This window comes from Ictalurus punctatus, chromosome 3 (genome assembly GCF_001660625.3).
Source record: "Ictalurus punctatus breed USDA103 chromosome 3, Coco_2.0, whole genome shotgun sequence".
NCBI classification, from domain to species: Eukaryota; Metazoa; Chordata; class Actinopteri; order Siluriformes; family Ictaluridae; genus Ictalurus; species Ictalurus punctatus.
Window position 1 is genome coordinate 20,224,560 of NC_030418.2, and position 22,017 is coordinate 20,246,576.

Sequence of the window (22,017 nt, forward strand, 5' to 3'; positions counted from 1 at the left end):
TTTGAATTCCTTCATTTGTGCATATGGACAGTTATTCATTCATTCATCGTCAGTACCTAGTTTATCATGATAGCAGTGCACATCCAGGAAGAAGTACACACAGACTAGGGGAGAAAACCCAAAAGACTACAACGATATTAACCCAAGATCAGGATCAAACTAGGGACCCTGGAGTGATGAGGCAGAAACACCAGAAGCGACACGATCATGCCCACCCATTGTTCAAATTACAGTGCATCATATTTCAATATTACTGTTGGGGCTATATTTAGTGGTTAAGGGTTTTGGCTTTCTAAAATAGTTCTACTTGGAACATTTTGTTGGAGTCTTATGTAGAACTGTAAGGGTTTGCCCAATGGAACAATCTGAGAGAGGAAAAAAACAAAAACAAAATACAAACCACCAAAAGTGTAGACATAACTATATCATTTTGGCTCTACTTGTTTTTCTCAAAATTGATGGCAGGATAAACTGAAGAGGACATTCTTTCATTTCTCTCACTTCAGAACTAAATAACTACATTGTAAATGTAGGAAAAATACACCGCATATCAAGCTCAACAAAGGGAAATGTACAAGCTTCAGTTAAACTTGGACTTATTTTTTTTTTACTGCACAAGAGGAAGAAAAAAATTTGTTTACTCATTTGAATTAACTCACTTTACCATACGATAGTTCTTGTTGCCCTTACTGCAATATCATTATTGGCACTTAATCAGTACCTCAGTACTAATTTTAATTTTGGTTTAAGGAGCAGGCAAACAGGCAAGATCAGGAAAATGACTTTTTTTTCTTCTTCTTTTTTTCTTTTTTACTCCAGCCCTTGAAAAAGATGAAATTCAGAGCCTCTCATTTCTGGCATATTATGAAAGGTGTTCATTTTAAACTGCCCCGCTGGCAATAGCGAACACAAAGGTTTGTGAAACACTGCTTTTTGGCATAATCACTTTATAAGAGGCGATTGCTGACATTCTCACATTTATTTTTGCCATTAAAGGTAGTTTCTATAATGCATTCATCTGACATTTAAATTCCAATTATAGTTTGACTTTCTGATGGCACACTAGTCACAAAAATGGAAATGGATCTACGTCTAAACCTCTGTAGTGAAATAAAGAAAGCAAGTGGAAAGGGTGAACAAGGTCATGCAAAAATCCTCAACTTGTAAGCATGGTTCTCAGTGCCATTCTAAGTCCAATTAAAAGCAAGATGGCAGTCTTAATGATGATGAGAAGATTAGTAACCTACTTAAGGTGATCAGAACAACAGTAATGAGTAATGGTTCACAATTTGAGGCCCTGAGTCATTGGTAATGTTCAACGCACGTAATAATGCATCCTGCTCCTGCCTGCCAGCCTACATATCAGCAGTGATCAATGAACCATGTCAAACAGTCTATGTACACCACACATAAGCTCTGCCTGCCATCTCAACAACAGATCTTACAATTACAAAAGCCCTCAGAAATAAACATGTACCATTTTTCACCATAATTACACTGATATATAATAACTGATCACATATAATGAATATTATTCTATAAGGGGAAACTGAACTAAACATTATTAGACTACATGCTGAGCGCTGAATATGCTGTTTTAAAAAAAAAAAACAACAACCAAAAAAAGCCTAAGTGAACATTTAGGTAGTCACATATCCTGATGGTAAAAAGAAAAAAAGTGACCATAGATTACATGAAAGGTGTTCAGTTTAACCCATTTAATCATCAATATTAAAATAGAATACAACCAAAAAATATCTACTACCTTTAAATAGCAGTTGTGAATCAAGAAAAGGGGGGAAAAAAACCACACACTTGAGCATAGAAATCTTAATAAATTGTTAAAAAGTACATGCCAAGCTGATCAGTTCAATATAGCAACACTACCTTTAGACTGAAAGTACAAATTATTTCGCTGAACAGTTACAGAATTTCCTTTAATGTGTAAAAGTTAACATATATTCAAAACTCAATTTAACAAATCAATTCTGAACCAAACATTGCAAAAAAGATTACTTTTTCATAATCATGTCTGATCGTGAATATCTGCGCATTTTAAAGAGTTTTCATGCATACAATGTTATATATGGTTCTATCATACTGTATTGAATCTGTATAAGTGCTCTACCAATAGTCATCCAATAAAGATTAATATGCCGTTGTCACCTAATTTTAAAGTGAAAAATTCAACACCGTGCAGTACATCTGGCTACGAACGTCTCTCTGGTAAATAGGGAAACGCAAGTTACCAGCAACCAGGAGTACTGCTGCTCTACTTGCAAGTCACATATTTAGTGTATTGTGACTTAAGCTCAATAAAGGTATACAGACGTCCATCACATCTCAGAAAATCACCTAAAAGATCTTTTCCTAAAGAATAAGGAAGCACTAAGGATGCATGTCAGTTCATGACAGGCCAGCATTAATGTCCATCTGGAGGAAGAGGGGAGGCTGCAGTGGGCTCAGGAGGAGGATCTGAGCTGATCTGCTCATAGATGAAGCCATACAGAATGACATCAGGCCTCTGACTGTGACTGGTCTTCACCACCAGATTAAAATACTGCTTCAGGAGGCCATACAGTTTGCCTAAAAAAAGGGGGGAAAATGAAGTGAATGTGACCATCATTAGAATAATAAGAGCATAATGGAGCTTGTACAACCCCCAACACCCCCCAAAAAAAAAAAAAAAAAAAAAAACCCTACTAATGGGCAGCATTGGTAAAAGCTATGATGATCTGAAGATTTGAAAGTACAAAATCCCTTGACAGATAAACCACCAGTGCAAATGCAAGGCTTTTAACTTCTCCGTCGTTTTATTCCTCTTGTACCAAAGCAATCTGCCACTGACTACTTTTATTTTTAAAAGAAAGATTTCTGTACATCTGAATTATTCATAGGTGTTTGGAACATACTTAGACAAGTTGGTTATGAGTGTGCCCATACTGTACAGCAGTGGTCACTAACCCTGTTCCTGGAGACCTGCCTTCCTGAAGACTTTAGCTCAAACCATAATCGTGCCCACATGACCATTTAATCATTGCCTTAATACGTTCTTGATCAGCTAAAACAGGTGTATTAGATTTTAGTTGGAGATGAAACCTGCATGAAGATAGATCTCCAGGAACAGGTTTGGTGATCAATGCTGTACAGTATATGGATTTTCCTTGAGCTTGAACTGTCTGAATAATTATGACCCAGGTCTACTTATGGAGGTAAAGTAGAATCTGAACATTGCAAGTATTGATCTAGTGGAGGGGGAAAAAAATAATCAGATGACCAATTCGCCTACTATCTGTCCTAAAGAGTATGCGAGATTAGAATTAGTGTGTCCCAAATAAACGTTGAAATGAGTATCCAAAATTTACCAGATGGTCTACTATTTCAGGTAGATTTGGATCCATGGACAGTTTCAGTTAATATTGCCCACAACTCTTTGCGCAAGGGAGGAAGGGTTTTGTGACTGTTTCCTTCACCGAATTCAACACGCATGCAATGGCGGACGAATATAACGTTGGTGAAGCATCTTCAGTATTTAACTGTAAAAACTACCAAAGGGAACACCAGTCACTAGATATGAGAGGTGTATAAATAAGACCGGTTCCACCTCCACTCCCTAAGCAGGTTCTAATCACTGACACCCAATCTTCAACACCTGATTTTAATTTTATGGATATGAAGGTGTGATAAATGTAGGGGTGCACTTCTTTTTTTTTTTTCCATGTGACTGATCTGTTTTTTGTTCATTTAAATTGTGAAAATTACTACAAAATGTCAATTTTGTGTGTGTCATTTGATGGTGTATAAACTTTATTAATAGCTACTGTTTCAAAGCGGATAAAATGTTTGCTTGTCCAAATATGTCGGAAAAGCCAACAATTTTCATGGGGTGTACTTATTTTTTCACATGACTGTATGTCCCAGCACTTTCATACAAGTTTTGCAACAGACTCAAAAGTATGTACTTTTTCTTCAGGGAGAAAATAAAATAAAATAAAATAAAATAAATAAATAAAATAAAAAATACAAAGTACGTACTTTTTGTGTGTAGTATAAATAGGCTAATTGAGACGCAGCACTTGTTTCGGAAAGCTTGCCCTGACATAACAGGAGCTGGTTTGTTTTAAAATGGCTGCCATGAGGAACACTGTGTTCTTACCCACTGAGACCTGCTTATCTGTCAGAAACGTGTGCAGTTCATGGACATCCCTCATGAGAGCCAATTCACCGAATGTGAAATAGGCCACATCTCTGCCAGCCTCTGCTGCCGCCATTAGCTGCAGCAAGGCTGCAAAAACAAAGTCACATGTCATCAAACTGTATTAAGATTCACAAACCAATCAGTGCTAATGCACCATATGCTGGGGTGCACTGGCTAAACATGCATACGCAACTGCTCGATGTAATAACATTCATTATTTAGACTCATCTGAAGAATAAGAGGTACATTTTACGGATAGTCCACAAAAACGCATTATTATTGCACACATACATTACTTAAGAGATAATAAGAAACGGGCTTTCATTTTTGTCCCAAGCTCTTAGCTTTAGAAAAGATGAGTGACAGGCCCTTTTTTAAAAGGTAAATAATCCATGGCCAACATTCCTTATTAAGGCATTCAATCTTAGTCATCCAGCATCAAACAGTCTGAGAATACTTTAAATATTTTAAGAGGCTTGATACAGCCCAGAGATTAATGAATAACATGCTAATGAGAGCTGCTGCTTACAATGAGTGATTCTTAACACCGCATTCTACCAACATGGAAATACTCTTATGTATAAAGAGCTAAAACGGGCAGCGTAAAAATAACTGTATATTCAGCTGCATGGCTAATCCTGCTGGTTACAGAGCCAAAGCCTTGAGAGATTATAGTATAGAAAATAATTTTCAAAGGTGATGATAATTTTCACTTAAAGATCTTCTCAAATTCAGATCCCTCACAATTATGTACTATAGGTCTTTCAGATGAGACTCTTGTAACTTAATAGAAAACAAATTTATGCTTAAGGCTGAACTAATAATCAGAATTTTAACTGATGATTTAAACATTTGTCATACTTGAAGCAGCCCTCATTTACTGGTGAAGCTGATCAATAAAAAAAATCATTTAAAAAAAAAGAGTCGTAATTACCTCTTAACTAGATGAATAGATGAGTGAGAGTAAGGTAATTAGATTAGATAAAAGATAAGAAAGCTCCTTTTTATTCTCTTGTTTATAGAAACACACACTAACTGCTTGATCATCAACAGGAATATTTCACAGAGTAGAAGAGCTCTCAAAAGCTCCCTACTCTAAATACCATATTGATATTCTAAAAGAGTTTTAATTAACCAAGTGAAATAACTGATGTGACATTTTCAGTAAATATTGACATTCTGTAGATAATAAGAAAGACCTTAATAAGTACTTATGATAGCTTCATGTAATTCCCCTTCAGTCATACATCACACCTTATTCACTGATGAAGTTAACATTAAACACTGAGTGGATTTTACTTAATTGGTGAAGTTCAAAGTGAAAGCCAGATGTTCAATTATGTAGCACGCCCTGAGCCAATCAGCTGCTCTACCTTTGAGTCGTGTGTCTCCCCCGAATGCACCACATCCCCAGTTTCCTGTGGCAATGGCTGAGAGGTTCTGGGTGTTGACACCTTGCCGCACAAATCCACAGTACGCCTGACAGAGAAAGACACACACACACACACACACACACACACACACACACACATACAAATAGTAAGCAGCAGTACCCCTGTGGGAAAGTAACGATGGGTGCATGCCAAAGCGGATGCAAGAATAACCCTGGAGCATGAACACACATAAAACATGCAGGATCTTTAGGAGGAGGACAGGTCAGAATGCTGTGTGAAAGGTACTGTAACAGAAATGCCAATCAGATTCTGTTGATCACATAGGGCATGACATTTTTTTTGCAAAGGAGACAATAGAAACACATTTACATTTGTTATAAATGCAAAGCAGGAACAGCAGTTGTACAGTAACAGGAAAAGTTCACATATTTGCAACAGACACAGAATTTTGATTTACATGCAGAGCTCGCTACTGACCTTGTTGAGTTCCCTTGTGAATTTCTCAGGGTGGAATTGCTCCATGTAGTGTCTGTACTTCAGTGCATCCACTGCCACAATCTCTGTACACCTTCTCTGCCACTCATCCCTGAGCAGGAGGGAAGGATGTTATGATCCAACATTACAAATGGCTCCTACTGTATGGTAGAACTTACGGGGAAGGGGTGGACAAATCAGAAATTCATGATCTAAGCCACTGGGCAAGTGAAAGCTCCAATGTGCTTGCCGAGTCCCATGTTAGGACTGTCCAATTAACTAGACTAAAAAGCAGCAACTAAGATAATTTCTCTCCAAAGTATGATGAGCTAATTGGAAGAGAGTAGCATTCCACATCAGTGTGCATTACACCACAGATAAATATATGAACCATTTGGAACGTTCTAACAACCATATCAAAAGAAAAGTGTTTTTTTTTTTTTCGGTAAGTAGGGAGTACAGTATTTCTTTTTGGTTACTGGACAACTGAAGTAAAAAAAAAAAAAAAATGCTGGTTCATGTTACAGCAATAGTCTTCTGATCCAGTTGTCTGCTGAGCAACTGTAAATTTAAAAAAACAAACAAACAAAAAAAAACTACTAGCCCAGAAAAATAATGTGCCTGACCTGGGCACTCAGGATAATGATTTGTCCACCCCTGCCGAGTTACACCACATTAGAAGTGTTACCGTTATCTAGAAAAGTGTGTTTCAATCTTGGAGCTGAACATTTTATGCTGTCCCTGCTTCAACACAACACGTTCAGCTCAAGAATCCAGGTTTTATAGGAGATAAACACTGAACTGTGCCAGGCAAAACTGCATAACAATAATTAAAGCAAATCTGGTTCAAAGTAAATAGAAAGTCTTATTCCCAGCCAGTCTAAATCTGTGATCTTCAAAGTTCCTACAGATGACCTCTACCTGAAGCCAACACTATTCTGGTCATTTAAATTTGACTTGCACATGACCTACATGATGGAGGCTACATTCAGTTGTATGCTCCCTGTTACACATACATTATCCTGCTCATCATTATGAATACAGAAATAATTAGTATTTATGAACATATTGGGAAAAAAATCCTATTTATGTCTTTTGTTCAATAAAGTGATCAGGCTAAATATTTAAAAGTTATTTAAAGTAGTAGTATTTAGTAGTAGCAGTAGTAGAAGTGTAGAATGCACAGCATATAGAAAGCTTATTTTCACTACTAGTTACCTTGGTGTCTCATCTTTGTGGTTGGCCTTCCATTTGTAGCTCTCTGCATAACCAGAGTACTTACTGTACTGCTCAGTGCCTGCACACAAAGAAAACAAAAACAACTATATCAAAAAAAAAAATCACTTTGTTGCCAGCACCTATCATCAGGTAGAGGATTCATTTTAATACAATTAGCTCAAAATAAATAAATAAATAAATAAAAATAAAAAATCAGCAGGTGTCATGGCTAAAAACCTTCAGTTCCAGTACACAAAGCAGGGCCCACACGATTAAAGCTTTGATAGCATAGGGTGCATTCCCTCCTCAGTACCAATATGCCCGGTGAGCTGCATTTATTATAAACAATGGTTAGACTGCTTGAGAAGTTAAGGGAAGAGAGGACAGTTGTACCATTTCAATATCATTAAAAGCATCTGCAGCTGTTCTTAGGTAAGAATAGGTCAATTATTCTGAAGAGCTCCTGGCCAAGCTGCACAAGAGCATGTCCTTCATTAGCACTCATTAGTGTGTGCATCTGCTCAACAAATCTGACTAAAGCCTAGTAAGCGGACAGCTAAAGAAAACTATTTTTCAGATGCTGCCATGTTTGAGAAAACAACAACGATTATCAGATAATTTTGTGTAACCATGACTGAGCATTTCAGTGCTGTATCGCAATTCAAAAGATACCAAGGATTCAAAAAGTCTTAGCCAATTTGACGATGCTTGCATACTGCTAAGAGGCTATAAATGCACAGGTATGCTTCCCTGCAACAATGACAAAATCTTCTTGGTCTTTTGATCACTTTTCACCTTGATCCAGTTTTGCATCCATTCATTCATTCTGGGTGGTGGTTGCAGAGGCAACAAGCTGAGGTCAGACCAGAATTCTATATCCCCAGCCACAGATTCCAGCTCATTCTGGGGGGGGGCACACATATTCCCAAGTCACCTGTGAGATATAAACTGTACAGCGGTCCTGGGTTTGCCCTGTGGTCTCTGTCCAATGGGACATGTCCTATAGAGCTGTAGTGAGGGCAGGTCAGTGGGGATCCTTGTAAAGTACCCAAACCACCTCAACTGACTCCACTCAATTTACTTCAACGCCCTCCCACCCACATTGTGGAGTTCCTCATCCTATCATGCCCAACAACCTAAGGTTACCTGTGTAACCTTGTTTTGGTTATTATCCACAGCTCATGACTTGTTCTTGTTGTGTTGAAGTGGCTTGTGTACTTCTGTGAGCCTCAGGGTTACATTACTGAGAGCTAAATGGCCCTAGTAGAGCCAATCTTTATGAACAGATCTGACGGGAGAGGTCAGACAAATAGTGACCATAATGACCCCAACGCAAAGTACACAGACTACATGTCTTTGTGGGTCAAAGGACCCACTGCTGTAACCAGGTTGGTGCTTGCATACGTAACCGGATGGGCTCAACCCAAAATTGCAATGCGAAGCCAGTTAATCAGCCATGAACAAGATGACGAGTGGGGGTAGGGTAGTGCAACGCCATATGGGAAGCATATATAATGAATAGTCTTAGATGGATTAAACCATTAAAGAAATATGCTCTGTGCATTACAGAACAGTCAGATTAAAAACATGTTAAAGACTGTTCAATATGGTGGAACTAACTTGTCTCATGGGAATTCTGCAAAGTTGGTGCGGAATAAGAGAAATAACACTGTGCATGTACTGTTACTAGAAAACAACAACTTTGGATTGGTAATGGGTCTCAACTTTGCATCAGGCCACATTAACTGTCCAACTATATTTAATCATCTTTACAGGGCAGAAATATTTTCAGTTAACATTTATCCCCAACAACACAGGACAAACAGGTCATTCTCAGCAGTCTTCCAGTCAGCTCAATCTGAGTGAGTGGGAGATAGTATGGGTGGATGAGGAATGGCTGGATCTATCTGTGCACAGTTCCTTATAACAGGAGCCAGTCTCTTCACACGCCTGTAAGCAGGACATGCAAGGCCGTATACAACTTCTCCCACCTCACATTCTCCACCAGAGATATCATTTATCTTCTATATTTACACTAACAAGATTAATCTGGTGGATAGCTCTGAAAGTCTAGCTTTCTCCCTCTCTCCCTCAGTGTAACCCCAAGTGTTATTTCATAAAGCAAGACAGATTAATTGTATCTCAAGGGGATCATGAAGAGTAATGTAGAAAATAAATGAAATACAAATGTAGAGGCATAAATTCTTAAAAATATTTGGCATAAAAAAGACAATTGCCAAATATTTCATGCATAAACTGATGTCAGATGTTGACAGTTGAAGACTTCTTTAATAAATGGAAAAATAAAAAAAAAATAAAAAAGATGGTGTCTGACATAAAACAAGTGTACAAAGTGCAAGCCTGTAGATTACACATTAGCCTGGGTAAATTATTCCCAGTTACAGCTGCTTAAAAATCAATCACTATTTAAAGAGAAGTGAATAAGTAAATGAATCACATGTAAATGAATCATATGAAAATGAATACACAAGTTAAAAGACAAAAAATAAAATAAATAAATAAATAAATAAATCACTAAAGGTGCATGCACTGATTGCAGTTTTACTTGTATTCAAAAATGAGCCAGATGGCAGGCAATGCTATCTACTGTCTACTGGCACTACTGTCAGTATAAAAGTCAGGAGTGGATAAATGAATAGCCTAGGCACCCAGGACAAACAGATTTCATGTTCAAGAGATTAGATTTTTTTTTTTATTTGTAGTTGCCCAGCAGACGAATAGGTTTAACACAAACCAGAAAAACCCTGAGCTTAATTGGCAGTTTTTATTTGGTATGTATTTGTACTTCACAGTGGTGCAACAAACCTCAATGCTGTAAACACAGGCAGTGTTTCCAAATCTCAGTCTGCTGCACTACATACAACAGCTGAAGTACAAACTCAAGTAACATTTTTACATGCTTCTTGAGGACAGAATACCATATCTGTCCGAAATTCTGGCAAACGACCTGCTGACGTTTTGCAGAGGGCAAAAATACAATGTGCTACTTTTGAAACTTTTAAGGGATAATCATAAGAGTTTGTTTCCCCCTGTATTAATGTATTAATAATGTATTAATTAACTAGCAAAGTATATCATACTTTTCAGCCTAATAATTTTTTGGGCAGCACATTGGAGTTTTTAATTGCCTGGTGGGCTTCCTAATAAATTTAGAATTTATCCTATAAATGCAGATGTAAAAGCGATTTAGGAGGTTTGTTAATTGAAATGTAGGGAAAACAATATTGCTATGACCCCTAACTAGGTAGCTTGATATCCATAGTTAAGGTGGGAACAAATGTTCCAAAATGCAGAGATTTAGATCTATTCATGTACTGCCCTTCACCAGATGTTAGTCAAGGAATACCTTGCTAGTTATGGCAGGGTCTGTCTCACTCTCACACACCCTCAGCCAGAGCAGGCACCTTGTTTCGGTGTGGAAGCTGTAGTGAGAGATTGATGTGTTCAGGATGCAGGATGCAGTACACTAACTCATGACCTGGGCTTCTCTTTAGAGCTGCTGCTCAGTGAAGGAGCAGCCTCTACAAAGTGGGGAGGGTGTGTGCAGTGTGTTGACTCAACACAGTGAGTTGGAGGGTGAAAAATAAGGCAATTCGGCCTCAGAGAAATGAGAAATAACAGCACAGCCAGGAGTGAATCAATGTAATGGATTTACGTTCAAATTGGATGGAGAGGGGAATGGACGAGGAATGAATGGAAGCCAATGAATACATAGGCCTCAGTGAGCAACGCCAAATAACTTGCTAAGAAATAAATTTACAGATGGCCAACTCAATTTATAGGGAGAGAAGTGCTGAAAACTACCTGGTGTTATGGGACAAACAACTGACTGAGAATGCTGCTTACGTAAATTTTTGATTAATTGTTATATCATGACGAACCAAGAATGTTTATCTATGCTGGAATTAGGCTGAAATTTCAGTTTGAGGAAGCATTTACCTCTTGTGGTGAATGAAAATAATCTGGGTGCATATCAGGCTGCTGGGTGGAGGATCAGATTGATCAAATTAATGGAGAAGTAAGAAGAACAGCAGGAAAGGAGGAGCAGATGTCTGTGAGTGTGTGTGTGTGTTTGAAGCAAAGAAAGAGACAAAAAGTTGAGAGACAGGGGAGCAGGAGACAGAATAAAAGGCGAGAGTGAAAGGAAATAAGTGAAGAAGAAAAACTGTCTCAAATCATCTCGGTTGTTTACCTGTGATGATAAGGCACTCATTGTGTTCCAACGCCTCAGTAAAGAGACGCGAGACAATAAGCTCTGGGTTGATGAGAAAGCGAATCTCCTCCTGGACCAACCCTAGTCCTGTTACCCCTCCTCCTACCATCCTGTTAGCAAAGTCGACCTGCAGAAAGAAACAAACGCGCACACACACACACACACACACACAGCCTTGAATGACAACAGTAACAAAGATTATTATCCCCTGGTTGCTGAGGTCAGAGTTCACATTTCTTAGCCATGATTTATTTACAATCAGCAATCTTCAAGAAAGGCCAAATCCCAAATGGCTTCCTATTCATTTTCTTATACTATACAGGCATAATGTAGAACATCATTTGAGATTCAGTTTGATCAAGTTTGCACTTATCTTCTCATTAAAAACAAAACAGAAACAAAAGAACTTGGCGGCATGCACAGCTATTAAGTTAAAGTTGGAACTCTGCATTTTCACTAAGGATTGCACACTTGTGTTTGAGCGTGTGTCCTGCCATAAAACAAATACACCAGCCCTTATTTTTCAAAGATGTGTCTAGAAAACCCCCCCCCAAAATAACACACAATAGCACATCAACAACACAAGTAGTGATCTAAGCACAGAAGATGAACCAGCTTCAGCTGTGTGGACACAAGCTCCTTCGAGAGCCCTTATTTACACGTCATATGCACAGGATAACCCAGTTTACCTTTATATACATCTCATTTACATGAGGCATGCACCGATTTATGCAAGAGCTGTGGCAGTAAGCCGGTAAAAAGAATGCATTCAGAAGACTAAGGTTATCTAAGACACGAGGAAGTAAATTGAGCAGGGAAAACATGATGTCTATGAAACTGATTTAGAGGTAGCTGTTGTGAATACAATTCTTCTTTTCTGCAGCCGCAAAATTTTCTACATTCAATCAATAAAATCATGAAATTATGTAATAACCTCAAAAAAAACCAAACAAAACAAAACCATTATCCACAGTGAGTATTTAAATAGCCGGGTGTGCCTGTCCCAGACTCTGCCTCTAGGTTAGTGCTGTATGGTGCCAAATGCCTATTTATTCAGATGAGCTATAAGAGATCCACATTTGCTATTTTGGTTATTAACTTTATTTGATTTTTTATTGTTATTATTTAATAACAATACACAACTTGCTATACCAGCTTTAATTATTGATGATATTGATTTTGATTATTTAACTGGAATTCAAACATTTTTCAGGTTAAAACGTTTCGCACAAAGCTCCACAAACTCCAAACAGACCTCTGATCTTTTTTATACAGAAAAAAAACAAAAGTGACGAAAATACTTTTGATTTCACAATTAAATTTGATCATATGCATCTTTGATGAATAAACCTCCTACTTTCAAGGGTATTGTTAGGTGATTAGAAAAGTGAGCCACACACAGACACACAGAATTTGTTTTCCATGTTGTTCTGTGGAAAAGTGCTATTACTAATCCCTTAATACGAGTCTGAGGTTCCTGGAACCCGCTGCAGTGTGAAGCCGTTTTGCAGTAGAGGGAAAGGAGGGGGTCGGGCTGCTGGCTATTCTCACTGATCAGGTGACTCAGTTTGGGGTCAGGATGCTAAAACTCTTTCCAGCATTACTGACAGACTGTCAGCCCATCCCAAGCTTCTGTAAATATCCATCAATCCGACCTGCAGGACCTCAGACCCACCCCAGGGGGACCTCCCAGGGTTGCTCATGTGTGTGCATCAGCTGTCAGCATATGCTCCACCCAGACAGAGGAGAGGGGAGAACGGGTGAGCTGGCATGATAAAGGTAGACACTCTGGCTGCAGTGGTGTCAAGACAGGAGAACATCAACTCATGTGACAATACAAAAACTGCACTAAACGCATAAGCTGCAATTAAACAGCAATAGAAAAACACCGCACCAAAGAGTTGCCTTGAGAAGCATGTCCATTATCACATTTAGACTTTAAACGCCCTTTTAAATGAAACACTAACAACTGGTCAAGACACTGTAACAATGTCAGACCATAGCTTTCACATTTGCCATTTACGTAATGGACATTAAACAAAGATACCCTAAGAACTTTAATGATAATAAGTATACACACGTGTTAATGAGAATGAGCTACAATACACAGTAGGTATTTGAATCCTTATATTAGCAATAAATCTATATTTATTAAAAGCCAAAAACCTTGCTGCACATAGGTATAGTGTACTGTTGCAATATTCTTCACAGTGTGACTTAAATACAGATGGGCAAAAAATGAAGATCAAGTCTAAAAAGGAGCCCAGCATTCATGTCGAGTCCAAACTGAATTTAACAGTTATAAAACATTAAACTAATACGGCAAAATTTTTGACCTGATATCTAGCCATCAAACCTGTGGGCTATGGTCAGAGAACAGCTTTGGCATGTTTCCTTGTATTGGGAAGACAAAATAAATAAACAGAAAACTTGGTGTAAGGTTAGTTGTTGTGGCAGTCGATAAACGTTTATACACAAGTTGCTAGAAAACTTTCATGAAGCTTTGGATAATTCATGCCTTCAGAGATGGAACTACTTTTTCAGATGGAAGAATCTGTGCTTATGCGATACCCTGAATAGTCACATACCGCCTCACTGCACATGTATACCACAAAACCTCAAAGAAAGTGTAGTAAAGCTCTCGTGACTGTCGCATACTACGACCTTTATTGTTAATGTATTTTATTGACAGAATTAAACATCAGCTCAAAGACCGTCCTTATATGTGTAATTTTTTTCAGTATAGGGAAATATGTGGAAATCTATGATAATCACATGCTACAGAAATGGTGTGCAGATGTTTTAAGGCATTCGTACTTTTTAAATCAAGAGCATATTGCATGTTTATTTAGTTATGAGAAATGAATAAAGAGTAACTTTTGTATGCAGTACGGTGCCCACCTGCAGCATGCCGTATCCCTGATCCTCAATGGTGCCCTCGCAGGAGATATGAAGTCGTGTGAGCTGGGTCGACAAGCTGAGAAGAAAGAGAATCACAAGAACACGGTGTCATAGATGCAAAGCACCCACATCGCTAAAAGAAGAGAGATCTGGGTTGAATATTTGGAGAGGGCAGATGAGGTGACTGCTACTGAGACTCAGAACAACTTCAAGACAAACAGATTTAAACAAATACTCTAAACAAGCAGCGTTGAAGTGGAAATGCTGGGTCTCTCATACAGTTTATCTATTCGGTCCTTACAGTAAAACTTTACATTTGAACTTTTGTTGCTGATGCATATAAAAGTGAAGAGAAGGAGAGACTGATAGGTAGTTAGCAAAGTCAAGGTCCAGCTATCAGCAACACCAATGAACATCATGTGAAAATCTCTCACCCGTCCAACACACCCACTTTTGGTCACTGAAGGTGTGTCTCAAGGGTCTATTATAGGCTCTTATATATATATATTTTTAATTAATTTATTCAGTTATATATTAAATTAACTGTGCACCTTTTTTCATTTATATGCCATATAAATATCTAATATGCCACTGGTTCCTCCATATTAACACCACTCCAATATGCTTTTATCATTATCTTAAATTTTCAATAAACACCAGCAAAGATCATGCGGTTTGGTAAGAACGGTGCTGTATCCCTTCCAACTCTCATGACCACCATGAAAGAAGCAGCGTCATTCAAATTTGCCCTATAAATACTTGACCCGATTTACCATTCTGCTATAGTGTTTGACACAAATGCTCCTTTCAAAACACATCACTGCATTTTACTCTGCACTCAAATACCCTCCCTACATATTCGCCATCATATCCACTGTTTCACTTTACAAGACTCTCTTTGGTCAGTCAGTTCCCTCCGTACTTATAGCACTTGGTAGTGTACAGCATAACACAAGGTCCTCTCTCTATATTCAATTAAAAGTTCCCAAATCAAATACCTTTTTTTAGTTTGTCGTCATTTCACACTGCTGCTGCAAAGCACTGGAAAACCAGTGCAAATAAGAATTTGTTTACAAGTGAACTTATCAATTCTTACTTCAAAAGATCTTGCAACATTATGCATTTTTAAACTAATAACATTGAATGAGCCATTTTTTTCACTGGCATTTTTTTTTTCCCTTTCAAAATCTATGTATATAAGGTCAATATCTTTTCTGATTAACTATGAAAGAAATAAAATCTTTGTTCCAGTTCAATTACTAATGGAAGCTGCAAGACTGCAGCCTGGCTTTTTAAGTAATTCCAAGCCAAGCATAGCAGTGGTCTGAGACTTTAATAAGCTAAAAAGACAAGCAGATCAACCTGATGTAAAGTAAATTTTTACTTCCTGCTCCTTCACTCAGGCTACACTGCCTGGGGAAGCAATTGGCTTGAAAGTCTACACAGTGCCACGCTTCATTTATCAAGCGAGCAGTGGGTCTGAAGGCATGATCTCACCGAGTGGACGGGACAAGATGAGTGAGGCTCTTAAACTGGTTCACATAAAAAAATAATAATTCAAAATTAGCATTTTTGTTTCATAGGTCAAGACACTCATTTTTACATTTTCTTACACCACATCCTACATTTGTATTAATATTTGAAAGTACCTTTCCCATTTAGGAAAACTGTTCAGGCTTTGTCTTGTAAATGTCACGAGACCAGTGGGCTCTGAAGGTCAAACAATAAGCATGTAAGTGCAAGCCTAAATAATGTGAAAACATTATTAATAATTAATTTACTTAAAGTCTGAATGCCAGGCTTACTTTCAGTGGTGACTCTTCTGAAATAGCAAAGAAGAGTTCTGAGTTTTTCGATCTTTTGACGAGCGGATCCCTCAAACAATCTGCAAGCAAAAGAGACAAAACATGCTATTATAGATACTCAAATAGAACAAGTGGAGGGAAAATGAGAATGGCATTATGAGACATGATCATTTCTTCTGACCATCCTGATTTAGAGGCAAACTCAGCACAGCACATCCACACAGTGTCTCGTACACACACACACACACACACACACACACACACACACACACACACACGTGACCAATCCTAATGCTTGCACACAGAGCACACTTCCCCCCAGTCAGGACAATAATCATGGGGCTGCTGTCCTTAGGCTAAACGGTGCACTTGTGTAACACTGCACAAAGAACGACAGCCAGAGGAGCACAACCATCTTTGCTTAAAAGCCATTAAGGAGCTACTGGTCCACTTTAAAAGTCTGAAATAGCCAGGATTAAAGTCTTCCTATGTGGATTTCTGTATTTAGAATGTCCCAGTCTTCCAGCTTCTGTCACTAAACTGAAGATGCATTCAAGGAATAAAAGAAGAAATAAAAGAGAAAAGAAAAGAAATCAAGAAAAGGATAAGAAGCAAATAAAACAAAATGGCAAAAGAAAAAGCCAGCAAGGTATATTTTCTTTATAGAATTCATTTAAGTACATGGCTCAGGAGGCAAACTATCTTCAGTGTACGATATCAGCTGATGTATGAAAACAAATCATAGCTTAAATACACATTGATTAAATACAGACTCTGTGATATCAGGTTCATAAGTCATTTACCGTATTTATCAAGCTCCAAGACTTGTCAAAATTGTATTAATTTTATAAATATTAAAAGATTCCTATAATACTATTCTTTCACTCATTTGTTTATTCATCTTTAGTGATGGCTTTAGCGATCCGGAGCCTATCCTGGACAAATCACTCAGCGTGAGGAAAGGATGCTAGTGCATCGCAGGACACCATGCACACACGTTCACACATGGGGGTAATTTAGTGTTGCCAATCCCTCTACTGGCATGTTTTTGGGATGTGGCAGGAAACCGGAGAACCCGACAAACATTAACCCAAGCTTAAAATCAGACCAGGAACACCCTAGAGCTGTGAGACTACGACGCTACACACTGCACCACAGTGCCAACCTAATACCATTCTAACCCAGCTCATTTCAGAAAACACCAAGCTGACATAGTGCCCTCCACTAATATTTGATTAAAAAATATTTTTTTTGTGTTTGCAATTGTTTGATATCCATGAGTGTAAAGTATTTTTGTGATTTTTTTTAAACAAAAGATCAATTTTCAGATTAACAGTAAAAATCATTTTTCCACAGCAGTCTTTGCTCATATTTACCAAGGGTGCCAATATTAGTGGAGGGCACCATAAGTAATGCAATTACAACCCTAAAAAACCAGCACATATCTTAAAATCAAGCTTTTCTCCATAAGAATTTCTGCACAAGAGACAATGACCTCTCTTTAGTGGTGTCCCTGAATTTCTAAAAGGAAAAAAAAAAACCAAGCATGCCAATATTTAGCATAATATAACTACATCTCTGAGTTCCAGTCTATCCATCATGTCACAGAAGAAAAAAAGACATTGACAGGTCTGCCAAATAAGCAATCTCTAAATTGCCCTGTGCTCGACTGCGGTAAACTGTAAACTGATGGACAGTCATTCAATTAGACTGGGCTGCACCATAACGATCTGCATGTCTGGAATCTCAGCTGTCTTTAGAAAACTCGTTTACTATTGGCTGGTTCTTGCCATGGAGCAGAACGAGAAGCTGATGCACTGGCTGAAGTCTGTGTCCCTTTGCTGCGCTCATCTAAATAAGCCATCTGACTTAATGCTGCAATCACTCAGGCACTCACAATCCAACGCATTTAACCATCTTCAGCCAGGGGAGATAAAACCCAAAAACAAAGAAATGTCTATAATGGGGGTAGTTCAGAAGTGTCTGGCTTTGTCCATGTGCAGTGTCTATGAGAAAGTACTAGAAGCAACATGCTTGATTGATGCTGTTTTCTTTGTGCATGAATATCCTGCTTCACTATACAAAATGCTTTATTTACACATAAATCAGTGATATCCACCTGGCCAGGGAATGTATTTTACTGACTTAAAACCAAAGGTGGTATATTAGATTCCAAGACAAACTGGATAACATCCAATAAGAAATGTGCAAGCATTGCTGGCATCTAATGATATCTTAACAACATTTTAACCCATGTGAATTCAATAAGCCTCAATATTATTGTGAACAGACACCCCAAACATGATCACCTGCTATAAGTGGAGTCAAGAAAAATATAAAAATTCAAATTAAAAAAGGAAGCCAAACTGTTATCACCATCTGCAACAATAAAACTTTAATTCATTACAGTATAAAAATTTAAAAGATAATAAAAAGAACTGAATATGAATTCAGACTGGATGAAATCTGTGGAATGTTTCATGGAGAAATACAGTAAAGTCTCAAAAAAAAAAAAAAAAGATGTTTGTGCACGGTATAGATCTCAGTAACACATCACTGTGTTTTAGTTTGCTTTTAATGAACCAAGATCCTAGAGTAGCTTAATATACAGCTGTAGAATGAGACAGAAAAGACCCTTTACAAATTCCACCTACAAGCAGAAAAACAGTGAGAAAACCCCCAAATGCAGAGCTACTGAGCCACTCCATGGTGGTTATTTTTGAATAAGGTGTGGCCATGAGTCTTAATAATATTAATTTATATATATATATATATATATATATATATATATATATATATATATATATATATATATATAGATAGATATATAGATATAGATATATATATAGATAGATAGATAGATTTTTTTTTTAATACTGAGCCAACAAGATTATATATTTTGGTAAGATGGCACTGATCTGATTCCCAGTACACCAGCAAAGAAATAATGTATCGGATTTCAGAGAAAACATATCGGATATCGGATGCTGTAACAAACAAACAAAAAGACTGGAATTGGATTTGGAAAATAAAATTTATCTAACTGGAAATGTTTACAAACAAACAAACAAATCTTTTGTTAAGATTGGTTTTATTAGACTTTTTATTATACTTATTATATTTACAATGTAACTGATTTTAGTTTGAAATTTTAACTGTGAAATTTTATTTTATTTTACAAATGAAAGCTTAGTAGTTCTTAAAGAAGTACCGGATGGGTATCAGTATCGACTGATGCTCAAGGTTTCATTATCGGTACCAGAAAAGAAAAAGTGGTATGTTGCCATCTCTATATTTAGGCTTCGAGATAAGCTTCTTATATTACAGTCACAATTTAGGTCTCTCGAGATGTATTTAATTTCATTGTACACAATGTGCTGCATGGAAATGACTAATAATATTACACTTCAATCTTGGATTGAGCACACTGAAGTCACCTGCATTCTCAAAGTGAATAGAATTTTTCACCTGTTCCCACCAAATAACTGAAGGCCACATATTAATTATGACGTTCTCACAACATATTAAGTCGTAGACTCAAATTACACAATAGGTTGTGGCCACAATATACTTAATTTATATTATATTAACTCGTGGCCTCAATATACTAATTCATGTACATGCTATATTAAAAAATAATTATCATGACACCTCAACGGCTCTTTTCAGAGCACAAAAAAAGAGCAGCAAATAAAAAGTGTAGCAAATGTAGTGGTTTGAACATGTGACACCACCACAGGCTTGCTGTCCTACTACTTACCCTGCTGCTGATTTTAAAAAGAAACTTTACTATATGTTCTCTATGAATAAAATATTTCTTTCCTCAGACAGATTAATTAGTCTTCATGCATGAAGCTTGAAGTTAATCGTTACTGCCCTCTTATGGAAAATAACTATTAATATTTAAGTCAAAATATATCAAAAGTAAAAAAAAAAAAAAACAAAAAACCCTGAATATTTAAGTTTAAATTCAATTTAAATATTCCCCAAGCAATTGCCACATAGCTGCACAAACACAGGAAATGGGTATTTAGGCAGTCTGGATCTGGTAAACTCTAATTAAATTGTCAGTGTGAATGAATGAGTGAGCAATATTCTGCACCGTAAATCAGTGTGAGTTACACTTTCTCTTTAAATGAGCTGAAATACACAAAAATATGGACCACTTCGAAGTGTTTATGAGTTTATATATTGAGGTAAATTGTGAGAGTAAGTCTCTGTGATGAGAAACCACGAAATGTGCGAGCAAGCTAAACGTCTTCTAAGATCAATATCTGTACCTTCCAATATATAAGAGCTTTCAAGAGCAATGATGCCTTGAGTAATGATAAGAAACAGTGAGTTACCTGTAGAAATTAATCTCAGGGTAGTTGTAGTACTCAGACTTGCGTGAGTTGCGCCTGGGGAACGTACAGAAGAAGGCGTTGGCCAGCAAGCAGGCAATTTGTTCCTGGGACAGAGTCAGGGACTGATTCATGTTCTGCTTAAGCAGGGGGATTGGCTGCAAAAATGGGAAGGAGACAGAGAGAGGGAGGAAAACGTAATTAGTTTAGCAACTGACCAAACAGGATGGTGGAATTACATTAAGCAAATGGCCAGGAGTAATTACAGCACCCTGCTGAATTTTACCATAAGCCAGCAGCAGGCATCAAGCGCTATTCATCTTCCCTGAACGGACTTAAAGACCCTCTTAAGGCCAACACACATGACTAATCAATAGAAGCATTAATAACCAGTACATAAAGTGCATCTTATCCAGAGAGGCCCAAGAGTTTTCCCTTTTAAACTAAAAAATACTTGACGTTCCAGATGGCCAGATTTATACACCTTTCTATAGTATGAATATAGAGCAAGTAATAAAGGAGATGATCTTCCGGTTTATAACTAAAATTATTTGCATACATCTATAACTGTCTTATGGCTTAAAACAGAAAGTTGGGATAATTTCATTGTTCCAGATATACAGTAGATTAGATATATTGTGTATGTGCTCTATACTATGATGGAAGCTAGACAAAGCCAATGTGTACATATAAGAAGAAATAAGGAGCATAACCCCTGCCTTGAAGCCTCAGAAACTGCCTGTGTATCCCTATAAACTCTATAGAGAAGAAGCGGTATTACTACTGATCTGTTGCGGTCAGCTCTCACTCCTGTTAAGGCCAAAACATTCGAGATGTAATAGATTTATGTGATGGCATGTGATATATGATACTTAAAAGTATTATTCAGAATGAACAGAATGTGTTCTAAATGTATACAAATACTGATGAGAATAGCAGGCACACGCTTTGTTTTTTTTTTTTTTAAATAGAAAGTTTGCCTTTAGAAAGGTTCACAGGGCATCTGGTTTAGAGTAGAGATGTGAATCTGTACTGGGATCCGACAGGATCCCAGTACAGATTAAAAAAAAAAAAAGACTCATGAGCCAAAGGTTTTTACTTTCATGTTTAAGAGTGAGCAGTCAGATACAGTGCTGTGAAAACTTATTTGCTTATTTCTTCCGTTTTTGTGTCTCATATACTAAACTGTTTCAGAAAATAAAACAAAATCTATGATAAAACAAAGGCATCCTGAATAAACACAAAACACAGTTTTTAAATGATAAATGCTATTTATTGAATCAAAAGTGTTATCCAAACCCAAATGTATTTGCCCCCATAGTTACTAACTCCCCAAATAAATGAAACTGTGTTCATAATGGGGTTCAACTAGACACAACCAGGTCAGATTACTGCAATCCATTTTCAATCAAATCAACACTGAAATATAACTTTTTCAACAGCATGAAGT

The 22,017-nt window shown here is 37.3% G+C and overlaps 1 protein-coding gene across 1 annotated transcript in view; it reads right to left on the reverse strand.

Annotated features, from left to right (window-relative positions):
* Positions 1-1,703: 1,703 nt before the first annotated feature.
* Positions 1,704-22,017, reverse strand: part of parga (poly (ADP-ribose) glycohydrolase a) — a 36,303-nt gene continuing 15,989 nt past the window's right edge. Inside the window, exons 9-18 of the mRNA XM_017464009.3 lie at positions 20,571-20,725; positions 16,225-16,304; positions 16,069-16,129; positions 14,420-14,495; positions 11,498-11,645; positions 7,285-7,363; positions 6,070-6,178; positions 5,572-5,677; positions 4,157-4,285; positions 1,704-2,586 (exon numbers count right to left, since the gene is read on the reverse strand). Of these exons, the coding sequence (XP_017319498.1) occupies positions 2,423-2,586; positions 4,157-4,285; positions 5,572-5,677; positions 6,070-6,178; positions 7,285-7,363; positions 11,498-11,645; positions 14,420-14,495; positions 16,069-16,129; positions 16,225-16,304; positions 20,571-20,725 (1,107 nt within the window). The 3' untranslated portion in view covers positions 1,704-2,422. The remainder of the gene's footprint in view (positions 2,587-4,156; positions 4,286-5,571; positions 5,678-6,069; positions 6,179-7,284; positions 7,364-11,497; positions 11,646-14,419; positions 14,496-16,068; positions 16,130-16,224; positions 16,305-20,570; positions 20,726-22,017) is intronic.